The sequence below is a fragment of the Oncorhynchus kisutch genome, linkage group LG21 (assembly GCF_002021735.2).
Source record: "Oncorhynchus kisutch isolate 150728-3 linkage group LG21, Okis_V2, whole genome shotgun sequence".
Classification (NCBI taxonomy): domain Eukaryota; kingdom Metazoa; phylum Chordata; class Actinopteri; order Salmoniformes; family Salmonidae; genus Oncorhynchus; species Oncorhynchus kisutch.
Window position 1 is genome coordinate 34,081,442 of NC_034194.2, and position 27,441 is coordinate 34,108,882.

Here is a 27,441-nt window from a genome sequence, read left to right on the forward strand (position 1 = left end):
TGGTAACTTGTGTGTCTAAAGTTTAGTAATGATGTTAGGTAGAGTGGGACTTTTTGTAAAAAATACTTTATAAATGAAAACATAGCAATGTATCAACCTACAGTACGTGACATCAGAAGGCCATCCAACTTTCTGGTAGATAATGCAATGATGAATACCAATACTGTCGCCCATAATAAAGCGCAGTGCTCTATGATAGATAGCTATGTAGAACCAGGATCTTTCTAAAAACAAATAGATACAGGTAAAGGTTATCGTAACCTGTCCGGGTAGTATCAGGACACACCAGTGGCGTCATAGATACAGGACACACTAATACCTGGGAGGGGGGCTATGTTTGAAGCTAAGATGCTGACAATAGGAATTTAAAACATTAAATCCTAAATAAGTCATAATCGCTGTAGAGTAAATTAAATATGGATTCAGAATCATTCTCTCTGGCAGAGTTTACGGTCGTTTTTCTCCATTTCTGCCCTTGCTGCTCATTGGCTGTGGCTAAGGAGGAAGTACCACGCTTTGCCACTCCTGAAATATTCCCCTGAAGCGTATCGAGGATGTTTTCTGCCGCTGTCGGATGGTTCTTCCTTTTCAAATGTAAACAATAGGTGTATATTTTGAAGATCATTTGAAACAGCGTCTCACTGTTTCACGTTTATATACTTGAACAGATGAGTATGTGACTGAGAAACGAATCACGCAGTTCAACATTTCTGACTGGGTGTGTGTAGGAATTACAAAACCGATCACAAAGCAGATCATCACCGAACATCTCTGAACAAGCTGCAACCAGAACAACCTGTTGACTCGTGAGTCTTGATCTTTTTCTCTTTGATTATAGACCTCATTAAACTACAGACTTCACTTATCTAAGAATATGGTAGCCAAGTGAACATAGTTTTTCAGTTTTATAGATCTGCTTGTAAATATGAAGGGAGAGGATCCTTAGGGCCATTTTGAAAGGTCTAGTGAAATAATCAAAGGTAAAGGCTGATGAAGTGTTTTTACACATGACATACATTTGAAACAATTTTAGAAGAGATTGTCATCTACCTAAACCATATCACATTGCAGAACAAAGCGGAAGAGCAGGTTGGAACTGTATTAGTAAAGGGTAGAGATTTGAAGTTACTTGTTTAAAATACACCTCACCAACCATTGTAAAAATGTCCATAAAATTGTGTTGTACTGAGACCAAAAGTGAACTATTGACAGACACATACCTGAGGTGGGTGTGTATGGCATGAACGAGAGAGACGTGATAGTTGTCTTTCAGCTACAGGGTAAAAGCAAATTAACAAATAAAAGTCTATTTTATAGATACAAGCAGACTTGTCCCTCTTGAATAAGTTAACCAACATCTCTTATAATGTTGCTTGGCCCTGTATCGTCCACTTCCCCTTTGTTGTAACAGGATTTGGTTTACAGTTCTGGGCTGACATATACTTTGTGCAGTTGTTGCATTTGCTATTTTCTCATACTTTCTTCCTGTACACAAAACAAGCTGTTAAGAAGTAAAACAAGAAGTTATGAAGTAAAACAAACTGTTAATAAGTAAAACAAGCAGAAGTAAAACAAGCAGTTAAGAAGTCAAACAGACTGTTAAGAGGTAAAACAACCTGTTTAGTGTACAGGAAGATTCAATTGACTTAAAATCATTCAAAAAGTTATCTTTTTTTTACAGAATGCCCATAATGATTTCTGGAGTTGTACGCGTTGCCCTGTTCTCGATCCTTGGTATAGGAGGATTTCTGACGCTGTTTGTAATGTACTATCAATCAGCTCCATCTCAGATCTGCCCTCCCCAGCCTGCTTTGCCACGTCATTACTCAAAGCCACCTGAGAACAGCTCCTTGTCTAAGAAGCAGCCAGAGCCAGACAAGCCCATCATGCTGTTGTGGTTCTGGCCTGAAAACCGCAGGTTTGATTTTAGCGATTGCACCACTTTCTTCAACATTGATGGCTGCCAACTGACAGATGACCGGTCTCTGTACAACAAGGCAGACGGGGTGCTCATCTTTCACAAATCCATCAAACATGATTTATCCAACTTGCCTCCATCACCTCGACCACCATTCCAGAAGTGGATCTGGTATCATGTGGAATCACCTACAAACACAATTAGGATACCTGGTCTAGAGAACCTTTTCAACTTGACCTTGAGTTATAGAGAAGATGCAGACATCCCTGTACGTTGGCGCTTAACTGCAAGGAAAGGTCAGGGTGAGGACTTTGTGCTGCCCAAGAAGGATAAATTAGTTTGCTGGATTGTGAGTAACAATAACCCTGCAACTGGAACAGCCGTAAGGGATAACTATTACAGAGAACTTGTCAAACATATTAAGGTGGATGTCTATGGAAAAGCCTTTGCAAGATTCTTGAGAAATGAGGACTACTACTCAACACTCTCCAGCTGTAAGTTCTACCTCTCCTTTGAGAACTCAGTCCACAGAGACTACATCACTGAGAAGCTTAACGGACCACTTGTAGCAGGAACTGTGCCAGTAGTATTGGGCCCACCGAGACAGAACTATGAGGACTTTGTCCCGGGAGATTCCTTCATCCATGTTAATGACTTTCCCAATGCAAAAGCCCTGGCTGAATTCCTCCTGAAGTTGGACAAGGATGATGAGTCATATCTGCGCTACTTTCAGTGGCGTAGAAACTTATTTGCTCAGCAACATCTAATTCAACTGAGTCAAGAGTTCATCCAATCTATTTGTTATGCCTGTGACCATATAGGCAAACATAAGGAGTACAGGGTTGTTCACGATCTTTACAAATGGTATTTGGTTTAATTAGTCCCTTCTGATGAGCTATTACCATCACTGGTGTACCCCCCCCCCCCCCCCCAGATATGAATATGAACATGAACAGGTCATAAACCACGACTAAAAATGTTTAGAATTACAGGAAATTAGCTGTAAAACTGCAAAGTTCTCACTCAGCCTTATGGCAAAGTGCGTAGAAAACCACAAAATGTGCTTGAAAAATGTACAATTCTCTCTAAAAATTATACAATTCTCTAGCATGAGATCACCTATTAAACTTCACATGTTTTTGCGAAACAGCGGTAGGCCACTGATTATCATCATATTGTCTGTATGCTCTTTTTCTTTAGGAAATATATTTGCGGAATGTACTACTCTCCTGTACAGACCCAAGTGCATTCAACCTCATTGCGATACATTGAGTTTCATTGTAGGTCTATTTGGCGGGGAAACAGTGAAGCCAGCTGTAGCCTATTGCCTGTTTCTGTTCATTAGTCTTTTTTTTGTAAAGTGAAACAATGCTATGTCTATTTGTTGGTTTTCATTAAATCACGTAGGTTTTCATTAAATCACTTAGGCTTTGGTCTAAAATAAATTCGTTTAGAAGGGCAGATTTGAAGGCTTATATGTTGTATTATAGGCTAACGAAAATATTCGGACTTGGCAAAAGGCTGACATTTTTTTCGTTTCAATTAAAAAATATATACTCGCATGACAATAGAAATGGAAACTTGTGATTTGTGATTTTATAGACAAATTATGAAAGCGACGGTTACTGCGCTCTCACCATCATCAATATCATTATTTACATTTTTGAAATTCACCAAATATTTTTTTTTATAAATACAGAAATAAAAACATTGCGGTATGTGTAAAGAGACAGTAAAATATTATATTTCTCAGAAGTTATACGTGTGTCAAATCATTCCTGCACCAACATTGTTAGAGATGGGTGTGATTGGTACATCTCTTCCTCTTCAAATGCATTATGTGTGTAGGTTTGAGTGAGAGGCAAGAGAGAAAATAGAGAAGGGATGTGTCTGATGAATCAGGAATCAATGGTTTTGCACCAAATATCAACATTTAAAGGAGTTTATATTCTGCTTGTATGGTTGCATCTGTGGCATCGAATTAGTCTGGCTTTAAATGTCTTCAAATTAACAATTGATATGTTGGATTCACGACTACATCTCAACGAAAAATGAAAGACTAGGGATAAATCAAATAAACTTAATTTCAAGTTTGATTTGATTTAGTTATATTATTTAACTTGATTTTCCTTTTCTATTGTTTATATGTGGTTGCATTGACAACCAATCACAATTCAATATAATTTTTGAAATACATAAATAGCCTATTAACTTGACCATGTGTTGGATTAACGTCTCCAATTGAACCAAAAATAAAAGTTAAAGAATGGGATTAAGCCAGATGGAACTATCCAAGCGGTAGATACAGTACATCTCCTTTTAAATGTTGATTTTTGTTTACGTTGTCAAGTAAACACAATTCTATATTACTTTTGTAATCTAGTAAATAGCCTAAAGTTAAAGCTGTCTTACAAACTAATGTAACATTCAACCTTACAGTGAGGAAGACATCCATGGCCACATTGAGGTTTCCCGGAACTATACATTATAGAGTAATAACGCATACATCTGTTTTATAAATCAACACATTATCTGGCATTGTTTTTCTATTTAAACTTTTTAAATGGTTGAAAGCACAGTGATAGACATTTAGATGAAAACATTGTTTTTCCATTGGAATGTGGTTGTGCTAATAGATGGTTGAAAGCACAGTAATTACACATTAGACATTTAACTAACTTTTGGCTGTCTTTTTGAGTGGGTGAATAAATCTTAAAATCTCATTGATCAACATCACTCTCAACCAAATATTACCCAATTATCCAGGTGGAAATGACGTGGTGTGCCCAGTGAGTAGAACCTGAAAGCATTGTGGATTTGTTTGCTAATCATGCTCTTCGTAGTTCAGTGAAAATGCCAATGTTTACAAATAACTTTCCTGACCTCATTCGACATTTAAACAAAGAGTTCCTGGTTTATATTATATTGTACGCTACTTAGTAATGAGTACCGATATATAAAATCGACTGTATATCGATTTTAGCGAATTTTTTTCGATGGACCTAAAATGTGTAAAATGAGGCTCTATGTCGTGTTATAAAATATGCGAATGCGTGAATGTTCCCTTTTCTGATAACTTCCATGTCTCTTTAAAGTCGAGACAGCTGCTTGTTGATTGTCCACCATCTCTCTGTGTAGTGTACAATATGCAGCTTCAGCATAGGGCGCGTGGAGAGAGGAATTATTATTTATTTTATTTTGTATTTTATTAGGATTCCCATTGGCTGTTGCGAAAGCAGCAGCTACTCTTCCTGGGGTCCACACGAAACATGAAACATGACAGAACATTAATAGACAGACATGTATTTGTTTAAAATCTACTTGATGGTTTCATTTCAGGGAGACAAATAATCATATCTATTTTGTTGCAAAATGCTATACAGTGGCTTGTGAAAGTCTTCACCCCACTTGGCATTTTTCCTATTTTGTTGCCTTACAACCTGGAATTATTTGTATCATTTGATTTACACAACATGCCTACCACTTTGAAGATGCAAAATATTTTTATTGTGAAACAAACAAGAAATAAGACAGATAAATCAGAAAACTTGAGTGTACAACTATTCACCCACCAAAGTCAATACTTTGTAGAGACACCTTTTGCAGCAATTACAGCTGCAAGTCTCTTGGGGTATGTCTCTATAAGCTTGGCACATCTATCCACTGGGATTGTTGCCCATTCTTCAAGGCAAAACTGCTCCAGCTCCTTCAAGTTGGATGGGTTCCGCTGATGTACAGTCAAAGGTTTTGAGAATGACACAAATATTACATTTCCACAAAGTTTGCTGCTTCAGTGTCTTTAGATATTTTTGTCAGATGTTACTATGGAATACTGAATTATAATTACAAGCATTTCATAAGTGTCAAAGGTTTTTATTGACAATTACATGAAGTTGATGCAAAGAGTCAATATTTGCAGTGTTGACCCTTCTTTTTCAAGACCTCTGCAATCCGACCTGGCATGCTATCAATTAACTTCTGGGATTCTGGGCCACTGATGGCAGCCCATTCTTGCATAATCAATGCTTGGAGTTTGTCATAATCTGTGGGTTTTTGTTTGTCCACCCACCTCTTGAAGATTGACCACAAGAACTGTCCCTGGATGGTTGGGAGAAGATGCTCTCGGGGATGGGTTGGAACCATTCTTTATTCACGGCTGTGTTCTTAGGCAAAATTGTGAGTGAGCCTACTCCCTTGGCTAAGAAGCAACCCCACACATGAATGGTCTCAGGATGCTTTACTGCTGGCATGACACAGGACTGATGGTAGCGCTCACCTTGTCTTCTCCGGACAAGCTTTTTTCCGGATGCCCCAAACAATCAGAACGGGGATTCATCAGAGAAAATGACTTTACCCCAGTCCTCAGCAGTCCAATCCCTGTACCTTTTGCAGAATATCAGTCTGTCCCTGATGTTTTTCCTGGAGAGAAGAGGCATCTTTGCTGCCCTTCTTGACACCAGGCCATCCTCCAAAAGTCTTTGCCTCACTGTGCATACAGATGCACTCACACCTGCCTGCTGCCATTCCTGAGCAAGCTCTGTACTGGTGGGGCCCCGATCCTGCAGCTGAACCAACTTTAGGAGACAGTCCTGGCACTTGCTGGACTTTCTTGGGCACCCTGAAACCTTCTTCACAACAATTGAACTGCTCTCCTTGAAGTTCTTGATCATCTGATAAATGGTTGATTGAGGTGCAATCTTACTGGCAGCAATATCCTTGCCTGTGAAGCCCTTTTTGAGCAAAGCAATGATGACGGTACATGTTTATATGCAGGTAACAATGGTCGACAGAGGAAGAACAATGAATCCAAGCACCACCCTCCTTTTGAAGCTTCCAGTCTGTTATTCAATCTCAATCAGTGTGACAGAGTGATCTCCAGCCTTGTCCTTGTCAACACTCACACCTCTGTTAACGAGAGAATCACTGACATGATGTCAGCTGGTCCTTTTGTGGCAGGGCTAAAATAAGGTGGAAATGTTTTTCGGGGATTCAGTTCATTTACATGACAAAGAGGGACTTAGCAATTAATTGCAATTCATCTGATCACTCTTCATAACATTCTGGAGTATATGCAAATTGCCACCATTCAAACTGAGGCAGCAGACTTTGTGAAAATTAATATTTGAGTCATTCTCAAAACTTTTGGAAACAACTGTACAGCAACGTGTTTGCTTATTTCTTTCTTTAAGCAATGGATTTTTTTCTGGCGACTCTTCCATAAAGCCCAGCTCTGTGGAGTGTACGGCATAAAGTGGTCCTATGGATAGATACTCCAATCTCCTGTCACGCCCTGACCTTAGAGATACTTTTTTCCCCTCTATTTGGTTAGGTCAGGGTGTGATGTGGGGTGGGCATTCTATGTTTTGTATTTCTGTGTGGTTGGCCAAGTGTGGTTCCCAATCAGAGGCAGCTGTCTATCGTTGTCTCTGATTGGGAATCATACTTAGGCAGCCTGTTTTTCCACCTTAGTTGTGGGTAGTTGACTTTGTTAGTGGCCTGTATAGCCCTAGTAAACTTCACATTCGTTTTGTTGTTTCTTGTTTTTGTTCTTAATAAAGGACAATGTACGTTGACCACGCTGCACCTTGGTCTGGTCATTTCCACACTGATGACGATCTTGACATCTCCGCTGTGGAGCTTTGCAGCTCCTTCAGGTGATTACATACGCATGCACCACTTTTCTGTTTATTTTTGTGATTTTTTTCAGTTTGGACTATTTTGTGTCTGTCCATTACATGAAATCCAAATAAAAATCAATTTAAATTACAGGTTGTAATGCAACAAAATAGTTAAAATGCCAAGGGGGATGAATACTTTTGCAAGGCACTGTATATCCGCCTCACTCTCAGAGAAATAAGCACTACTGCTAGGTTTTACAGTCAAATTGAACAAATAACTGCATTTTTAATAAAGAACTGTACAAATTATACATCTGTGACATCAATATTTATGTTTAAAAATAATAATTCAGTTCAGTAATATCAGATCCAGTGCCTAAATTAGGTTTTTCTCCCCAGTCGGATAAACACTCTAAACAGTCTACCCAACTACTCTGAGGCATCCACATGGCCCAAAACCACACAGTTGCAATATTTTGTATCAAGTTCCAATGAGAAAACTGGGGGGACAAAAATGCAATTTCTGAATTTGGGGGTGACATGTGAAAGTGAAAGTTGCGCCCCTGATGAGATCTGTATGTTAAACATTTATATTTTACATTTTTGTCATTTGGCTGATGCACTTATCCAGAGTGACTTACAGTTAGTGCATTCATCTTAACTTTGCTAGGTGAGACAACTACATATCACAGTCAAATATACAGGATACAAACATTCCATTCAAGATAAACAATGGATATGCGTTTAGCAAAAAAATACACTTTCATACAAACCTAAAATCTATGAATGAAACATCTGTGAAATATTTTACACACACATGAAGGTACCTATAAGCAATAATTTAGGATGAAAATACACAAATGTGACAAATTGGTGGATATAGCGTTGAACTATGAAGACCAATGTACAACTAACTGTACACACACACACACACACACACACACACACACACTAGAGGTTGACATGGGAACAGAACTCCCCTGTAAAGTAAGAATGGGAGTCATGTTCTAATCTAGAGTCAAGTTCTGGTCAGGACGGTACAGGATCGAGAGTCCCGGGTGGGGGGAGTATGTGTAAAGCGTTTCATTAAAAAATCATAATATTTTACTTCATAAAAATCTATTAAAAAATAAATGCTAATTCCCCCTCTCACCCTTCCATCGACCCCGCAGTCACTACTTTACTTCAGATGCCAATTTTGAAGCCTTCAGGAGAGGAATTGAGATCATCCGACTCCGGGTAAGCAGGGCTGCCTTGAATGCCAACATCTGGTAATGTGGTTATTATCAGCCTTGTGCGCAGAGCAGGCAACAGAAGAGCAGCCAAGCCGAGCAGTTGCTATGGCTACTCACACAGAGCGGGCGACAGACAGAGACTAGTGGCGAACGAGGAAGTTATTTCGGATTTCTGCGTGTAATAATTAGCATTATAATTTTGTTTTGTTTAGCTAATAAAATTAAAACGATAATTCTCACTACTTTTTTGTCCCTTGTTAACATTGCAACAATAAATTAATTTTTTAAACGTTGCTACATTTCGGAAATGGCAAAAAAACAAACCTGTAATCTGCTTGACACATTAAAGTACAGATCACGAAGTCAGCTAATTTCCACTCCATTCATAAATCCGTTTGATTCATACACTGGTTTGTCTGGCTTTCATGTTTTGTTTTAACCTGCTCTTCCCTTGTCTACACTTAAATAATATAATTTCAGTAGTCCTCATTTTTTCTATCTCGCATAGCTCATTGGTACACCCTTGTGGTTGAATATTTTTGTATCTATTGTTGGTCCTCGGATACAACAATTAATAACGTGGAGCAAATAAATATCATCAAAGGATACCTTACAACTTACAACAATGAACACCTTGTGAAACAGCTGTGAAAACCAACCGATCAATATTTAAGATGAGTATGCACTTTGATCGTTCTTTGGTACAGTTCTGTCATTCATTTATTTTTACAGATGATTTTTTTTGTGCACTCACATGGCAATCAGACTGAAATACTTAATTCTGGTGTGTGGAATAAAGAGGTGGGTGCTGTGTGGTTGGGAGGTTCTGCCTGTCACTTGTTCTCAACAGGCAGTCACGGAAGGGGGACTTGAAGAGGGAGACTGCGAAGTCCAGGCACTGCTGCTCTCTTTGTTCTGAGTGTTTGCAGTGCTAGTGTTTTTAGTTAATCTGTGTATCTCACATATTATATTCCCGGTATGATATGGCTAGCAAACTTGATTAGCAGATATTGACAACATGACAATAACAGTAGCTGTAGATGATGTAAGGAGATGGAGGAGGGGATGGGATGAGTGGGCAGATTGTTGGCCAATCCGAAGTCACTAGATGCAGAATTCTGGCTGGACGGAGAGGAGAGAAAGAGTTAAAGGATGAGGAGAGAGGAAAGAGGCAGAATCAAGAGATGCTTGATCAGGTGCTGCGTCTAGTTCTTCCTGTCATTTCTTCCTGTCATTTGTCATCGACTGGCAACCAGTCTCAGTCAGGGGTTCAATAACATGGGCCCTAATCTAGATTTCACATGACGGGGAACAGCCATGGGTGCACCTGGGAGGGCATGGGCCACCCACTTGGGAGCCAGGCCCAGCCAATCAAAATTAGATTTCCCCCACAAAATGGCTTTATTATAGACATAAATAATCCTCAGTTTCATCAGGTGTCCGGGTGACTGGTCTCAGATGATCCCACAGGTGAAAAGCCAGATGAGGAGGTCCTGGTCTGGCGTGGTTACACGTGGTCTGCGGTTGAGAAGCTGGTTGGACATACTGCTAAATTCTCTAAAAGAACGTGGCTTATGGTAGAGAAATTAACATTCAATTCTCCTGCAACAGCTCCGGTAGACATTCCTGCAGTAAGCATGCCATTTGCATGTTCCCTCAAAACTTGAGACATCTGTGGTATTGTGTTGTCCCCAGCACAAGGTGCACCTGTGTAATGACCATGCTGTTTAATCAGCTTCTGATATGCCACACCTGTCTGGTGGATGGACTATCTTGGCAAATTAAAAATGTTCACTAACAGGGATGTAAACAAATTTGAGATAATTTGAGAAAAATAATTGTTTTGTGCGTATGGAAAAATTCTGGGATTTCTTTTATTTCAGCTCATGAAACATCACTTTACATGTTGCATTTATATTTTTGTTCAGTATTCATAAAGCCATATATATTATATCCTATAATGCTCTATTCCAGGGAGATTATAAGAATTGTTTGTTTCACTGTAATATCTGTGTTTTGCATGTACATTGGGCTTGAGATTGTTAAAGATATTAAATCATGTAAGATAGAAAAGTGTGTGTATGTATTAGTAGAGGCCTGTTTTAACTGTTCTTTGTGGGTAGTATGACCCCATGATGCCTGGCAGCTCAGCCAAGACCTGACAGAAATGAACTGGTTCCTCTTAGCTTAACTGGAGACAGAGCGAGGCGTTATATCCTGCACACCAATGATAAAGCTGTTGTCCTGTTTGGAGCCTGTTCCATCCCTGTTTCCTTGTCTGAGTCTGCTTTTGGGTTCCCCTGTGCCGCTCCGCCTAACAGACAGCCCACTTGGAGTTTGCCAAAAGGAACCTAAAAGACTCTCAGACCATGAGAAACAAGACTCTCTGGTCTGATGAAACCAAGATTGAACTCTTTGACCTGAATGCCAAGCGTCACGTCTGGAAGAAACCTGGCACCATCCGTACAGTGAAGCATGGTAGTGGCAGCATCATGCTGTGGGGATGTTTTTCAGCAGCAGGTACTGGGAGACTGGTCCGGATCGAGGGAAAGATGAACGGAGCAAAGTACTTAGAGATCGTTGATGAAAACCTGCTCCAGAGCACTCAGGACCTCAGACTGGTGTGAAGATTCACCTTCCAACAGGACAATGACCCTAAGCACACCACCAAGACAATGCAGGATTGGCTTCTGGACAAGTCTCAATGTCCTTGAGTGGCCCAGCCTTAGCCCGGACTTGAACCCGATCGAACATCTCTGGAGAGACCTGAAAATAGCTGTGCAGCAACGCTCCCCATTCAACCTGACAGAGCTTGAGAGGATTTGCAGAGAAGAATGAGAAACTCCCCAAATACAGCTGTGACAAGCTTTTAGCGTCATACCCAAGAGGACTCGAGGCTGTAATTGCTTCCAAAGAAGGATCAACAAAGTACTGAGTAAATGGTCTGAGTACTTATGTGAATGTGATATTTCAGGGGGCTGGGTGATTTATTAATTTACAAAAAATGCTACATACCTGTTTTTGCTTTGTCATTATGGGGTATTGTGTGTAGAGTGATGAAGAAAAAAACTAATAATATAATACATTTGAGAAATATAGCTGTAATGTAACAAAATGTGGAAAAAGTCCAGGGGTCTGAATACTTTCCGAATTAACTCTACACCATGCTGCAACAATGTCTTTTTACAATAGTCTACTGCTTTACAATACCTTTTTACTGTAGTCTACTGCTTTACAAATCAAATCAAATGTATTTATATAGCCTTTCGTACATCAGCTGATATCTCAAAGTGCTGTACAGATACCCAGCCTAAAACCCCAAACAGCAAGCAATGCAGGTGTAGAAGCACGGTGGCTAGGAAAAACTCCCTAGAAATTGCCAAAACCTAGGAAGAAACCTAGAGAGGAACCAGGCTATGAGGGGTGGCCAGTGCTCTTCGGGTTGGGCAGGGTGGAGATTATAACAGAACATGGCCAAGATGTTGAAATGTTCATAAATGACCAGCATGGTCAAATAATAATAATCACTGTAGTTGTCGAGGGTGCAGCAAGTCAGCACCTCAGGAGTAAATGTCAGTTGGCTTTTCATAGCCGATCATTAAGAGTATCTCTACCACTCCTGCTGTCTCTAGAGAGTTGAAAACAGCAGGTCTGGGACAGGTAGCACGTCCGGTGAACAGGTCAGGATTCCATTGCTGCAGGCAGAACAGTTGAAACTGGAGCAGCAGCACGGCCAGGTGTACTGGGGACAGCAAGGAGTCATCATGCCAGGTAGACCTGAGGCATGGTCCTAGGCCTCAGGTCCTCCGAGAGAAAGAGAGAATTAGAGACAGCATACTTAAATTCACACAGGACACTGGATAAGACAGGAGAAGTACTCCAGATATAACAAACTGACCCTAGCCCCCCGACACATAAACTACAGCAGCATAAATACTGGAGGCTGAGACAGGAGGGGTCAGGAGACACTGTTGCCCCATCCGATGATACCCCCGGACAGGGCCAAACAGGAAGGATATAGCAATACCTTTTTACTGTAGTCTACTGCTTTACAATACATTCTACCCCTATATCTGACAATTTAATCTACATATGCTCTGTATAAAGGATACCACAACTGTACAACTAACATTTTTAGCACATTCTCCAAACTTACATATGATACAAACAAATGATTAGCACTTCAAAAAGAACAGTTTAGAAAATTGTATAAATGAGCAATATCACCTGAGGGGTGAGGTATATGGCCAATATAACCCTTAGCCATGGTATATTGGCCATATACAGTATAACAAACCCCTGAGGTTTCCTATTGTTATTATAAACTGGTTACCAACATAATTAGAGCAGTAAAAATGTTTTGTCATACCTGCGGTATACCACGACTTCAGCCAATCAGCATTCGCACCACCCAGTTTATAATGTATTTCTTGCTAGTGGATTAAACGTTAGGCTCCCCGTTGAGTCATTTTACATATCATTATCTAATATATTACTGACTAAACGAAACGTTCTAACGACAAACTTAAAAGGTGGGGTGTGTTCGACTCCAATGAATGCACAATTAAAGGTTATGACATTACAAGAAGTGTTATCAGTTTAGAGTTTTGTACTTAAGGTTTTGCAGAAATGCCACTCGCAGTATGCATATTCCCACCCTTGGTTTGTTTATTCTGATATATTACCTGTATTGTCTGCATTTCTGACTCCTCTGGTTTATATTTCATATGTGAGCACTCCACTAATTCCTATACAGCTGTTCCCTATTATCTCTGTATGTAACCTTGTCAAGGTATTTGGTTATTACAGCCTTAATATTACCTTCCTTTATTTGTGTATATTACAGAGCTTTATGCCAACTTTATTGGTATACTTTCATGTGGCCTGTTTATGTCTAAAATGGGGGTTACCAATTACCCGACAGCAAGGTGTATTTCCGTTTCTTTGAGGGAGTTGTGCTTTAGTGGCCTTTTTAGAAGTAGATACTGACATCTAGCGGCAGAGTTGTATTACTGTTAACTATTTAATGGCTACTACGTATTCCTTGTATTCATTATTCTGTCATTCTCTCTTTACATTTCAGAGAACACATGCTTACTGTACAACACATCCATGATTAATAAATAACTGAAGGTTGAATGGATATGTTGGGCAACCTTTCCTTCTAACAGAGGAAGCACACTGACTGTAGTATGTACCCCAGTCAAGCCAGTTACGCATCTAGTGTTCCCAAGTAACCCTTGTGGCACTTTTTCCTCCATGTTTCTTCAGATAAAAAAAGAAAAAGATTTGATGTGTAGGTGATTAATCACTGACCAATTAGATATGATAAACACTCATTTCACGTAAACAAACACTCTTTGGAAGTTGTTACAGTGGTCTCACTGATAAGTAAACACAGATCAGATTATAATTCAAATATTGATGATGCTGATTTGGAGGATAATAAAACGTGTATTGATCAGGCCTCAAAATGATTCAACAAAGTGATCTGGGTAGGTTTTTCAGGTCCCATCGTCAATAGAAAAAACAATAGGGACCCACAAATACAGAGGACTACCATACAGTACCTTTCCTGGTGGATAGACCAACAGCACTCAGCCTACATTTCCCATGTCCCCGCAAGTCTGTATGAGAGACTGTATTTTCTGACCATAATGAGTGTACTGTCAGTGCTTATTATCAGAATCATTATCATTATTTTAACATCAGCAATCCAGAAGCAAATATTGTGTGAGCCTCTGGCCAACTACTGCCAGGAGAAACTATCATCATTGTAATGTTGGCATAATATGTGTATGATATTGATGAGGACTATTCAAACCCACAAATCATGTTTAAGAAAATGTCACACTGTATTGACTAGAACCCCAAAAATAAAAGTAATAATAATAATTGATCATATTACTCCAGTGCTAGCCTCTCTACACTGGCTTCCTGTTAAGGCTAGGGCTGATGTCAAGGTTTTACTGCTAACCTACAAAGCATTACACGGGCTTGCTCCTACCTATCTTTCCGATTTGGTCCTGCTGTACATACCTACACGTACGCTACGGTCACAAGACACAGGCCTCCTTATTGTCCCTAGAATTTCTAAGCAAACAGCTGGAGGCAGGGCTTCCTCCTATAGAGCTCCATTTTTATGGAATAGTCTGCCTATCCATGTGTCAGACGGAGAATCGGTCTCGACCATTAAGTCTTTACTGAAGACTCATCTCTTCAGTGGGTCATATGATCGAGTGTAGTCTGGCCCAGGGGTGGGAAGGTGAACAGAAAGGCACTGGAGCGACTAACCGCCCTTGCTATCTCTGACTGGCCGGTTCCCCTCTCTCCACTGGGATTCTCTGCCTCTAACCATATTACGGGGCTGAGTCACTGGCTCATTGGTGCTCTTCCGTATCGTCCCTTTGGCGTCATTTGAGTGGGTTGAGTCACTGATGTGATCTTCCTGTCGGTGTTGACACCCCCCTTGGGTTTGTGCTGTGGGGGAGATCTTCGTGGGCTATACTCAGCCTTGTCTCAGGGTAGTATGTTGGTGGTTTGAAGATATCTCTCTAGTGGTGTGGGGGCTGTGCTTTGGCAAAGTGGGTGGGGTTATATCCTGCCTGATTTGCCCTGTCCGGTGGTATCGTCAGACGGGGCCACAGTGTCTCCTGACCCCTCCTGTCTCAGCCTCCAGTATTTATGCTGCAATAGTTTACGTGTTGGGAGGCTAGGGTCAGTCTGTTATATCTGGAGTTTCCTGTCTTATCTGGTGTCCTGTGTGAATTGAAGTATGCTCCCTCTAATTCTCTCTCCTTCCTCCCCTCCTGGAGGACCTGTGCCCTGGGACCATGCCTCAGAACTACCTGGCCTGATGACTCCTTGCTGTCCCCAGTGCAACTGCTCATGCTGCTGCTCCAGTTTCAACTGTTCTGCCTGCGGCTATGGAAACCCGATTTGTTCACCTGACGTGCTACCATGTCCCGGACCTGCTGTTTCGACTCTCTCTACCGCACCTGCTGTCTCTAACTCTGAATGCTTGGCTATGAAAAACCAACTGACATTTACTCCTGAGGTGCTGACCTGTTGCACCCTCTACAACCACTGATTATTATTATTTGACCCTGCTGGTCATCTATGAACGTTTGACCATCTTGGCCATGTACTGTTATAATCTCTATCTGGCACAGCCAGAAGAGGACTGGCCACTCCTCTCTAGGTTTCTTCCTAGGTTCCTGCCTTTCTAGGGAGTTTTTCCAAGTCACTGTGCTTGTACATCTGCATTGCTTGCTGTTTGGGGTTTTAGGCTGGCTTTCAATATAGCACTTTGTGACATCGGCTGATGTAAAAAGGGCTTTATAAATACATTTGATTGACTATATAAGGGTATATAAGGGTATTATAACAGGCCTTTATTAGTCTCTTAGCCAATTGTGACACACGCCAATATGACTTGTAATAATATATGTTTAATGAAATAGGCCTTATAAAGCTTATACAGGGCATTTAAACAGTCCTTATGAAGCTTATACAGGGTGTCACACCCTGACCATAGTTTGCTTTGTATGTTTCTATGTTTTGGTTGGTCAGGGTGTGAGCTGAGTGGGCATTCTATGTTACATGTCTAGTTTGTCTAGTTCTATGTTTGGCCTGATATGGTTCTCAATCAGAGGCAGGTGTTCGTCATTGTCTCTGATTGGGAACCATATTTAGGTAGCCTGTTTGGTGTTGGGTTTTGTGGGTGATTGTCCTTATGTCCTTGTTCTGTCTGTGTTACTTTGCACCAGTATTAGGCTGTTTCGGTTTTCATGTTACGTTTTTTGTATTTGATTCGTGTTTATTTTGTTTTCATTAAACATGGATCGCAATAGCCACGCCGCATTTTGGTCTGACTCTCTTTCACCTAAAGAAAACCGTTACACAGGGCATTTAAACAGTCCTTATAAAGCTTATACAGGGCATTTAAACAGTCCTTATGAAGCTTATACAGGGCATTTAAACAGTCCTTATGAAGCTTATACAGGGCATTTAAACAGTCCGTATGAAGCTTATACAGGGCATTTAAACAGTCCTTATGAAGCTTATACAGGGCATTTAAACAGTCCTTATGAAGCTTATACAGGGCATTTAAACCGTCCTTATTAAGCTTATACAGGGCATTTAAACAGTCCTTATTAAGCTTATACAGGGCATTTAAACAGTCCTTATTAAGCTTATACAGGGCATTTAAACAGTCCTTATGAAGCTTATACAGGGCATTTAAACAGTCCTTATTAAGCTTATACAGGGCATTTAAACAGTCCTTATGAAGCTTATACAGGGCATTTAAACAGTCCTTATTAAGCTTATACAGGGCATTTAAACAGTCCTTATTAAGCTTATACAGGGCATTTAAACAGTCCTTATGAAGCTTATACAGGGCATTTAAACAGTCCTTATGAAGCTTATACAGGGCATTTAAACAGTCCTTATTAAGCTTATACAGGGCATTTAAACAGTCCTTATTAAGCTTATACAGGGCATTTAAACAGTCCTTATGAAGCTTATACAGGGCATTTAAACAGTCCTTATGAAGCTTATACAGGGCATTTAAACCATCCTTATTAAGCTTATACAGGGCATTTAAACAGTCCTTATTAAGCTTATACAGGGCATTTAAACAGTCCTTATTAAGCTTATACAGGGCATTTAAACAGTCCTTATGAAGCTTATACAGGGCATTTAAACCGTCCTTATTAAGCTTATACAGGGCATTTAAACAGTCCTTATGAAGCTTATACAGGGCATTTAAACAGTCCTTATGAAGCTTATACAGGGCATTTAAACCGTCCTTATTAAGCTTATACAGGGCATTTAAACAGTCCTTATGAAGCTTATAAAGGGAATTTGAATGTGTTCGGTGGCATGGTAGAGCTTTAAAACAAAACACTGACAGCACTATGACACATCTAGGCCACAGTATGCCGGCAGAGAGCGGAGCTGCTGCTGACTACAAATGATCTAACAACAGTTAAGGCAATAGGAAAGATACCAATCAATAAGCTTGTCACTTCTATTCAAATTATAAAAGACTGAAGAGAAGAAACAACAATGAAGCGAGTTTCGATTTATTTGTTTCTCAAGTTCCCTTTTCTCTTTAGTATTATGTTGATAATGAGGAAAGCGCTCACTGGAGAAGCATAATGGAATTGATAGTGGCATTTTAAATATGTTTAAAAGTTCCTAGATCATAATTCCTATTAAGTTATTAAACATATTTGAGGTAATCATTCTATACAGATAACCAATCACACATGGTCTTTGTTCTGTAGGCTATAAAAGCGTAAATTCAGCACAGCAATGAAAATATATTGTTATACTGTAGTCTCCACTCTGAGACATTTGCATACAACTTATATAAAAAGGTTTAAAAATCAAATAAAAATAATTTACACAATTACCTCTTCATTTCATATGAAACTTGAATCACAGATATGATCATAATTAGCACCCATTCTTATAGCCTCTTAATTTCATACAAGGGGTTTGTATTGACACAACAATACATAGGGCCTACATGCTCATCACACAGATATCTTAACCATGCTAAAACATTCATATAAATACATAATGTAGACAGTTTTTTTAAACTTGTCAAAACACGTTTAAAACACTTTCAGCTGTCCAAGCTGTTTGCAGGGTAGTGGTTTCAATGAAGAGGGTATGGGAAGCTCATCTAGGCTGTCAGGGAACTGCTCTGGTGGAAGCTGCCTCAGAATTGTTTGCATAGCCATGAGAAACAGTGGAGCTGGCTTCTGTCCAACGAGGTATTTGAATTTGTCCTCACCTAGGACTTTGGACCAACAAACTGGGTCTCCTTCGAGCGCACTCTTCATTTTGAAACGAATCTCTGGCATAAACATTAACAAGTTGTCAAGACACAGCTTTTTGGGCCCAATGTTCACTTTGGAGTCCCACAGCTGTTCCAAAATGACATCCAATGGCGTCATACCGTTTTGATCTTCTGCCTGTGGCGAGGCGCCGTTGCCCAACAACAGAATAACGGACTCTGAGCGCAGGAGCTCACAGGCCAGATGCAGTGGAGTTTTACCGTCCTCCATGTGAAAACATCCGCCTCGGTTCATATATGACCGCAGACTAGGTAGTCGATGCGCTTCTTGCAATATGAGACCTAGTATGTCCCGTCTGTCATATCTGACAGCCATCGCCAAATGCGGGGCCGATGATGGACAGCAGCAAAAGCGCTCGCCGGGCATGGCCAGTGCTTCATCGGTGTAATGACTGAGCAAGTATTGAGCGTAGGCTTGGTGGTCATGTACGATAGCGTACAGCAATGCCTCCGAGGGAGTGTAGGATCTCTGGCTGGCGTCTTCCTCCCAGTAAAAAGTCTCCATTGTCCGCATGTCCTCCAACATCCAAACAGGCTTTAGATCTCGCACGGCCTGATAGAAGAGAAAAGATTGGTATTTTCGCTGTTTGCATTTCTCGTCCGTATGTGGTCTACCATTGTTCGTAGCCGACGTAGACATGATGATCTGAGGTCCGATTGCTTTACTAATGCCCCTCGTTCGTGTCCTTCAATGAGACCGCAGTTCATGCATATGCTATTTATAAAACATAAAATCGCACATACTGTCCATGGTAGCCTACTAGGTTAAAATACTTATATTGTTTGTATGTAGGCCGGACTATTCTAATACTTCGAACTATTATAATATACACGTTCAAGCACACACGCAGGATTAGCCTACATTCACACACATCGGCTACAGGACCCCCATTTCACAGCAACCGCCCCCAACACACATCTGAACTGGGAGTGGGATTTCCCTCCGCAGTACAGTGCTACTACGCAGGCGCCTGGATCTAATATTTTAACCAAATGTTCTCTGAATTAAATCGTAAAGAGGAAAGAATATGTAAGCAATAAAAATATGTTGAAGGCAAACAAAGGTATGTCAATTGGTATTGGTATGTTATGCAGATCACATTTACCACCCTCCTCCATGACCTCTTCAATTAATATCCTATACCTTATGAACAGGGTATGAAAACCATGATCAAAACCGTTTTTTCCATTCACATTCACCACAAATACCAAGGTATGAATACTGTTGTGTGCATGTTTTGTTGATCATCTGTATAATTACTATTTTTTGGATTCACAGACTTCACCCTCTCTACACCTCTGATGAATATAACAGGAAACCTGTTCGATCACAATGCCCTGCAAAATCATTCTGGCTATGGATACGGAGAACATCAACACACCAGAGGACTTGAGGCTCTGCAGGAAGTTTACCTCATATTTCAATTTTTTTAATTATGCTTTGCCACTAAAATCATAATAAACACTGAGAACTAACATATTGGGTTATTGTTATGTGTATTATTATTATTATTATTAATAATAATATGAAATAAACATATAGGGAGGGGGTATTATTTAAAAGAAAAATGATTAACCCCAAAAGGTTATTCAAAAGGTTCTTCGAGGAAGCATTAAAACGGGTTCTTTAACAAACCCTTTTAAATGGTTCCTCGAAGAACTTATAGGGGTTCCCCCACAGTTTCAATTTAAAGAACCCCTAAAGGTTACTACAGGAACCTTTTCTTTTTATAAACAATAAAAACATCGAAACATCTGGTCTACAGTTTTGTTCTTGACCAATGACATCATCACTTCAGAAATCTTAACAAAAGTTTGTATTTTGGATTTTCTTAAACAATCGGTCTAATTGAAAAACTTGCAGAACTGACCCATTCAGTCCAAACATCTCCATTATTACAAAGTATGTGTTTATTTAGGCACGTAAATCATTGAACCATTCAACCAATTTGTCTACTTTGGTTTTGCTTAGCTATAGCTCTCCAGGAGGCAGTGGCCGACAATTCCACTAATTAAAACAAATGGCCATGTTGATCATTGACATTGTCTTGAAATATGCCAAAGAATACAACAAATAACAAATGTGGTTCCCACATTTGACATAACAAATGTGGTTCCCACTTTAAAGGAAGCTCAACTTATAAAGGCTTTATAGCCTACACAAGTGCTTCATAAGCACTACATAAAGGCATCATAAGCACTACACAAATGCTTCACAAGCACTACATAAATGCTTCATAAGCACTACATAAATGGTTATGCTTCATAAATAGTCTGTGTATGTCATACTCTATAAAGGTGTATAAACATGTTTTTTAAATTTTAAATTTTATTTAACTAGGCATGTTAGTTAAGAACAAATTCTTATTTACAAGGACGGCCTACCCCAGCCGAAACCTGGACGATGCTGGGCCAATGGTTTTTCAAAGACCCTCTTTTAATGGTTCCTCAAAAACCTTTGGGGGTGAATTTTTTAACGACCCCCCCTATTATTATTAATAATACGCATACCAACAATAATAAACACTGACAACAAAAATATTGTGTTTTGATTTTAGTGTGCAAAGCAGATTAAACAAATCTAAAGATCAAATCAAATCAAATCAAATGTATTTGTCACATACACATGGTTAGCAGATGTTAATGCGAGTGTAGCGAAATGCTTGTGCTTCTAGTTCCGACAATGCAGTAATAACGAACAAGTAATCTAACTAACAATTCCAAAAAAACTACTGTCTTATACACAGTGTAAGGGGATAAGGAATATGTACATAAGGATATATGAATGAGTTATGGTACAAAGCAGCATAGGCAAGATACAGTAGATGATATCGAGTACAGTATAACATATGAGATGAGTATGTAAACAAAGTGGCATAGTTAAAGTGGCTAGTGATACATGTATTACATAAGGATGCAGTCGATGATATAGAGTACAGTATATACATATGCATATGAGATGAATAATGTAGGGTAAGTAACATTATATAAGGTAGCATTGTTTAAAGTGGCTAGTGATATATTTACATAATTTCCCATCAATTCCCATTATTAAAGTGGCTAGAGTTGAGTCAGTGTCATTGACAGTGTGTTGGCAGCAGCCACTCAATGTTAGTGGTGGCTGTTTAACAGTCTGATGGCCTTGAGATAGAAGCTGTTTTTCAGTCTCTCGGTCCCAGCTTTGATGCACCTGTACTGACCTCGCCTTCTGGATGACAGCGGGGTGAACAGGCAGTGGCTCGGGTGGTTGATGTCCTTGATGATCTTTATGGCCTTCCTGTAGCATCGGGTGGTGTAGGTGTCCTGGAGGGCAGGTAGTTTGCCCCCGGTGATGCGTTGTGCAGACCTCACTACCCTCTGGATAGCCTTACGGTTGAGGGCGGTGCAGTTGCCATACCAGGCGGTGATACACCCCGCCAGGATGCTCTCGATTGTGCATCTGTAGAAGTTTGTGAGTGCTTTTGGTGACAAGCCGAATTTCTTCAGCCTCCTGAGGTTGAAGAGGCGCTGCTGCGCCTTCTTCACGATGCTGTCTGTGTGAGTGGACCAATTCAGTTTGTCTGTGATGTGTATGCCAAGGAACTTAAAACTTGCTACCCTCTCCACTACTGTTCCATCGATGTGGATAGGGGGGTGTTCCCTCTGCTGTTTCCTGAAGTCCACAATCATCTCCTTAGTTTTGTTGACGTTGAGTGTGAGGTTATTTTCCTGACACCACACTCCGAGGGCCCTCACCTCCTCCCTGTAGGCCGTCTCGTCATTGTTGGTAATCAAGCCTACCACTGTTGTGTCGTCCGCAAACTTGATGATTGAGTTGGAGGCGTGCGTGGCCACGCAGTCGTGGGTAAACAGGGAGTACAGGAGAGGGCTCAGAACGCACCCTTGTGGGGCCCCAGTGTTGAGGATCAAAGGGGTGGAGATGTTGTTGCCTACCCTCACCACCTGGGGGCGGCCCGTCAGGAAGTCCAGTACCCAGTTGCACAGGGCGGGGTCGAGACCCAGGGTCTCGAGCTTGATGACGAGCTTGGAGGGTACTATGGTGTTGAATGCCGAGCTGTAGTCGATGAACAGCATTCTCACATAGGTATTCCTCTTGTCCAGATGGGTTAGGGCAGTGTGCAGTGTGGTTGAGATTGCATCGTCTGTGGACCTATTTGGGCGGTAAGCAAATTGGAGTGGGTCTAGGGTGTCAGGTAGGGTGGAGGTGATATGGTCCTTGACTAGTCTCTCAAAGCACTTCATGATGACGGATGTGAGTGCTACGGGGCGGTAGTCGTTTAGCTCAGTTACCTTAGCTTTCTTGGGAACAGGAACAATGGTGGCCCTCTTGAAGCATGTGGGAACAGCAGACTGGTATAGGGATTGATTGAATATGTCCGTAAACACACCGGCCAGCTGGTCTGCGCATGCTCTGAGGGCGCGGCTGGGGATGCCGTCTGGGCCTGCAGCCTTGCGAGGGTTAACACGTTTAAATGTCTTACTCACCTCGGCTGCAGTGAAGGAGAGACCGCATGTTTTCGTTGCAGGCCGTGTCAGTGGCACAGTATTGTCCTCAAAGCGGGCAAAAAAGTTATTTAGTTTGCCTGGCAGCAAGACATCCTGGTCCGTGACTGGGCTGGATTTCTTCCTGTAGTCCGTGATTGACTGTAGACCCTGCCACATGCCTCTTGTGTCTGAGCCGTTGAATTGAGATTCTACTTTGTCTCTGTACTGGCGCTTAGCTTGTTTGATAGCCTTGCGGAGGGAATAGCTGCACTGTTTGTATTCGGTCATGTTACCAGACACCTTGCCCTGATTAAAAGCAGTGGTTCGCGCTTTCAGTTTCACACGAATGCTGCCATCAATCCACGGTTTCTGGTTAGGGAATGTTTTAATCGTTGCTATGGGAACGACATCTTCAACGCACGTTCTAATGAACTCGCACACCGAATCAGCGTATTCGTCAATGTTGTTATCTGACGCAATACGAAACATCTCCCAGTCCACGTGATGGAAGATGAGGTAAACTCCCTGCAGAGCCCCAAGTATAATGGGTATTGTCAAGGTTTTCGCTGCTGGTCATTTGAGTCAAGTGCAGGAGAGCAGAGAGTAGGTGATCAGGCGTCTTTATTTGCCAAGAGCAATAAACAGACGGGAGCAAAATCCCGTCAATACAACTATAACGTCACCAAAATAATTCCCCAATGGGTACAGGCAATGCCCAGGGAGAAAACCCAGACTGGCGTGATAAACATAAACTCAACACAAAACAATCCCACACAAAGACATGGGGGGAACAGAGGAATATATATACACAGTGTAATTAGGGAATGAAAACCAGGTGTGCGGGGAACAAGACAAAACAAATGGAACAATGAAACACGGAGCGGCGATGGCTAGAAGGCCGGCGACGTCGACCGCCGAACGCTTCCCGAACAAGGAGGGAAGCCGACTTCGGCGGAAGTCGTGATAGCTTTATCCTCTTGTGTGTTTACATTCTCCATATACATAGTCAGAATGATTTTGCAGTGCATGGTGATCGAACAGGTTTCCTGTTATATTCATCAGAGGTGTAAGGAGGGTGAAGTCTGTGAATACGGAAAATAGTAACAGATGATTAACAAAACATGCACACAACAGTATTCATACCTTGGTTTTTGCGGTAAATATGAATGAAAAAAACTGTTTTGATAATGCTTTTCATACACATACCTTGTCCATAATGTAGAGGCCTATGGGATATTCATTGAAGAGGTAAGGGAGGAGGATGGTAAATGTGCTCTGCATAACATACCAATACCAATTGACATACCTTTGTATGCCTCCTCGTCTGTATATTTGCAGACACAGACACAAAGGTAAGCAGTTCAGCCATCTGCACCCAATACAGCTAGTCTACATCTTCTCACCTCTGTTGATTGATATCCATTGAATTGTGTCCATTTTCTGTTTTTAGAAATATAAAAAGATATAAAGTATTATCATTAAAACAATATCAATTTAGATCACACAGGGGACAAACCATAACTTAAACTGAGATCTTCACATTTTTCAGTTAAGTGCCTGCACCTGCTGTCCTTTCAAATTAAAATCTAAATGTTTCTGTTTGGTAGTTTGGTAGTTGGTATTTAGACTCCTGCAAGAACCCCCACCAACTAAGGAGGTTCCTCGATGAGCCCCACCTTCTATGGGGTTCTTAGAAGAACCTTTTGGGGGAAATGATCAGTGCCATGAACCCTAAGGTTCTTCGATGAACTTTGAGGATCTGAGAGTATGTTGTTGAACTCCTAATTTTTAGAGTGTATTCAGATCCCTTCACCTTTCCCATATTTTGTTATGTTACATCAATCTACACATCTACACATCAATCTCCTCATCAATCTACACATCTACACATCAATCTCCTCATCAATCTACCCAATAGTGACCAAACAAAACAGGTTTTTAGAAAAATAAATAAATATAATATTTGCATAAGTATTCAGACCCTTCATTCAGTACTAAGCTGAAGCTCCATTGGCAGCGATTACAGCCTCAAGTCTTCTTGGGTATGACGCTACAAGCTTGGCACACCTGTATTTGGGGAGTTTCTCCCATTCTTTTCTGCAGATCCTGTCAAGCTCTGTCATGTTGGATGGGGAGCATCGCTGCACAGTTATTTTCAGGTCTCTCCAGAGATGTTAGATCGGGTTCATCTGGGCCACTCAAGGATATTCAGAGACTTGTCCCGAAGCCACTCCTGCTTTGTTTTGGCTGTGTGCTTAGGATTGTTGCCCTGTTGGAATATGAACCTTTGCCCCAGTCTGAAGTACTGAGTGCTCTGGAGCAGGTTTCTAATCAAGGATCTCTCTGTATTTTGGTCGGTTCATCTTTGCCTCGCTCCTGACTAGTCTCCCAGTCCCTGCCCCTAAAAAACATCCCAATTGTCACGACTTCGGCCGAAGTTGGTCCCTCTCCTTGTTCGGTTGGCGTTCGGCGATCAACGTCACCGGCTTTCTAGTCACCACCGATCCATGTTTCATTTTCGTTTTGTTTTCGTCTTAATTATTACACACCTGGTTTAGATTCCATTATTTATGTTCCTTATTTAACCCTCTGCTTCCCTCTCTGTTTTGTGCTTTATTGTTTGTTATGTGGGTTCGTGTTTTGTACTCGGGAATATTATGTTTTTCCTGATTGGAACATTACTTCTATTTTTGAGTAAATTTTCGGATTATTACTCATATATGTGTCCTGCGCCTGACTCCGCTTTTTCCCATTCACCAACACCCTCACAGAATTACGCACCTCTTATGGATTCAGCAGGTACAGCCAGCCCTCCTCTCACAATGGAGGAGCGTGTTCAGCAGCACTCAACCATGTTACACAGTCTCAGTACAGCAATGGATTGCATGCTGCAAACCATGGACCGATGGGAGAGAGGGGGCTTTCCGGTTAACCCATCAGCACCTCCCCAGCTCACACAACAACCGACCCAGATGTCCACACCTCCTTCTTCAGGAACCAGTGGAATTTGGCTCTCGCTCCCGGGAGCGTATGACAGAACGGCTGCCGGGTGCCAGGGGTTACTATTCCAGCTGGAACTCTACCTGGCAGCTGTTCAGCCAACCCCCTTGGGACTCGAGAGAGTGAGCACCCTCATCTCTTGCCTGACTGGAAAAGCACTGGTCTGGGCCAACGCCATCTGGGGAGTAGAAGGCCTGACATTGGACAACTACGAAGATTTTATTTTGGGCGGTTTTCGATCATCTCCCTGAAGGGAGAGCGGCGGGGGAACACTTGTTCCATTTAAGACAGGGGATGAGGAGCGATCAAGAGTTCGCTCTGGACTTTAGAACTCTGGCTGCCGGATGGAATGAGTGGGCCCTGATCGACCACTACAGGTGTAGTTTACGTGAGGACGTTCGTAGGGAGCTAGCCTGCCGGGACGCCACCCTTAACCTGGACCAGCTGGTGGACTTATCCATCCGGCTGGATAACCTGTTGGCTTCCCGCGGACATCCCGAACGGGGTCCGTCAGTGCCATCCCCCAGCACTTCTGATCCTACACCGATGGAGCTGGGAGGTGCTGCTATGAGGGGGACCGGAGGGCGGACCGTTCCCTGCACCACCTGTGGCCGCAGAGGACACACTGCTGGTCGGTGCTGGGGAGGTTCCCCAGAGAGTAGAGGTGGCAGGCGGAGCACTGGTGGATCATCTCAGGTGAGTAGGCACACATCTCACCCAGAGCTCCCTGCTGCACACATGTGGTTGTATATAGCATTTCCTGAGTTTTCCCAGCATTCCCAGCATAAGGCGCTAGTAGATTCAGGCGCAGCTGGGAACTTTATTGACCGTACCTTTGCACTTAGTGTAGGGATCCCTATTGTTCCTGTTAATGTTCCATTCCCTGTACATGCCTTAGATAGTCATCCTTCGGGGTCAGGGCTAATCAGGGAGGTCACCGCTCCACTCCATATGATAACGCAGGAGAATCATGAGGAGAGAATTAGTCTCTTTCTGATTGACTATCCTGTGTTTCCTGTTGTGTTGGGTCTTCCCTGGTTGGCCTCTCATGATCCCACTATTTTGTGGCAGCAGAGGGCTCTCAAGGGATGGTCCTGTCAGTGCTCAGGGAGGTGTATAGGTGTTTCCTTATGTGCCACTAGGGTGGAGAGTCCAAACCAGGTATCCACCCTGCACATTCCTACCGAATATGCTGATTTGGCACTCGCCTTCAGTAAAAAAGAAGGCGACTCAATTACCACCCCATCAATTACCACCTCAAATACCACAGAGGGATTGTGCGATAAATCTCCTGGTAGACGCTGCACCTCCCAG

At 41.6% G+C, this 27,441-nt stretch overlaps 2 protein-coding genes across 5 annotated transcripts; one reads left to right on the forward strand and one right to left on the reverse strand.

The window, feature by feature from the left end:
* Nucleotides 1-502: 502 nt before the first annotated feature.
* On the forward strand, nucleotides 503-20,401 carry LOC109866588 (alpha-(1,3)-fucosyltransferase 9-like). 4 transcript variants are annotated; one of them, XR_004204650.1, is made up of 3 exons: nucleotides 503-806; nucleotides 7,477-7,572; nucleotides 15,614-15,831. XR_004204650.1 is itself a non-coding variant. In XM_020455335.2 (2 exons), the coding sequence occupies exon 2, from the start codon at nucleotides 1,683-1,685 to the stop codon at nucleotides 2,793-2,795; it is 1,113 nt and encodes a 370-aa protein (XP_020310924.2). In that variant the 5' UTR covers nucleotides 519-806; nucleotide 1,682; the 3' UTR covers nucleotides 2,796-4,529. The 4 variants fall into 4 exon arrangements, 1 of the variants encoding a protein (XP_020310924.2); XR_004204649.1 differs by lacking the exon at nucleotides 15,614-15,831 and adding an exon at nucleotides 8,709-9,137; XR_004204648.1 differs by lacking the exon at nucleotides 15,614-15,831 and adding an exon at nucleotides 19,922-20,401 and having other exon boundaries at nucleotides 505-806.
* LOC109866589 (ankyrin repeat domain-containing protein 9) lies at nucleotides 17,845-19,587 on the reverse strand. The gene has a single exon (XM_020455336.2). It carries the CDS (start codon nucleotides 19,280-19,282, stop codon nucleotides 18,398-18,400), a length of 885 nt encoding a protein of 294 aa, XP_020310925.1. The 5' UTR covers nucleotides 19,283-19,587; the 3' UTR covers nucleotides 17,845-18,397.
* Nucleotides 20,402-27,441: the final 7,040 nt, after the last annotated feature.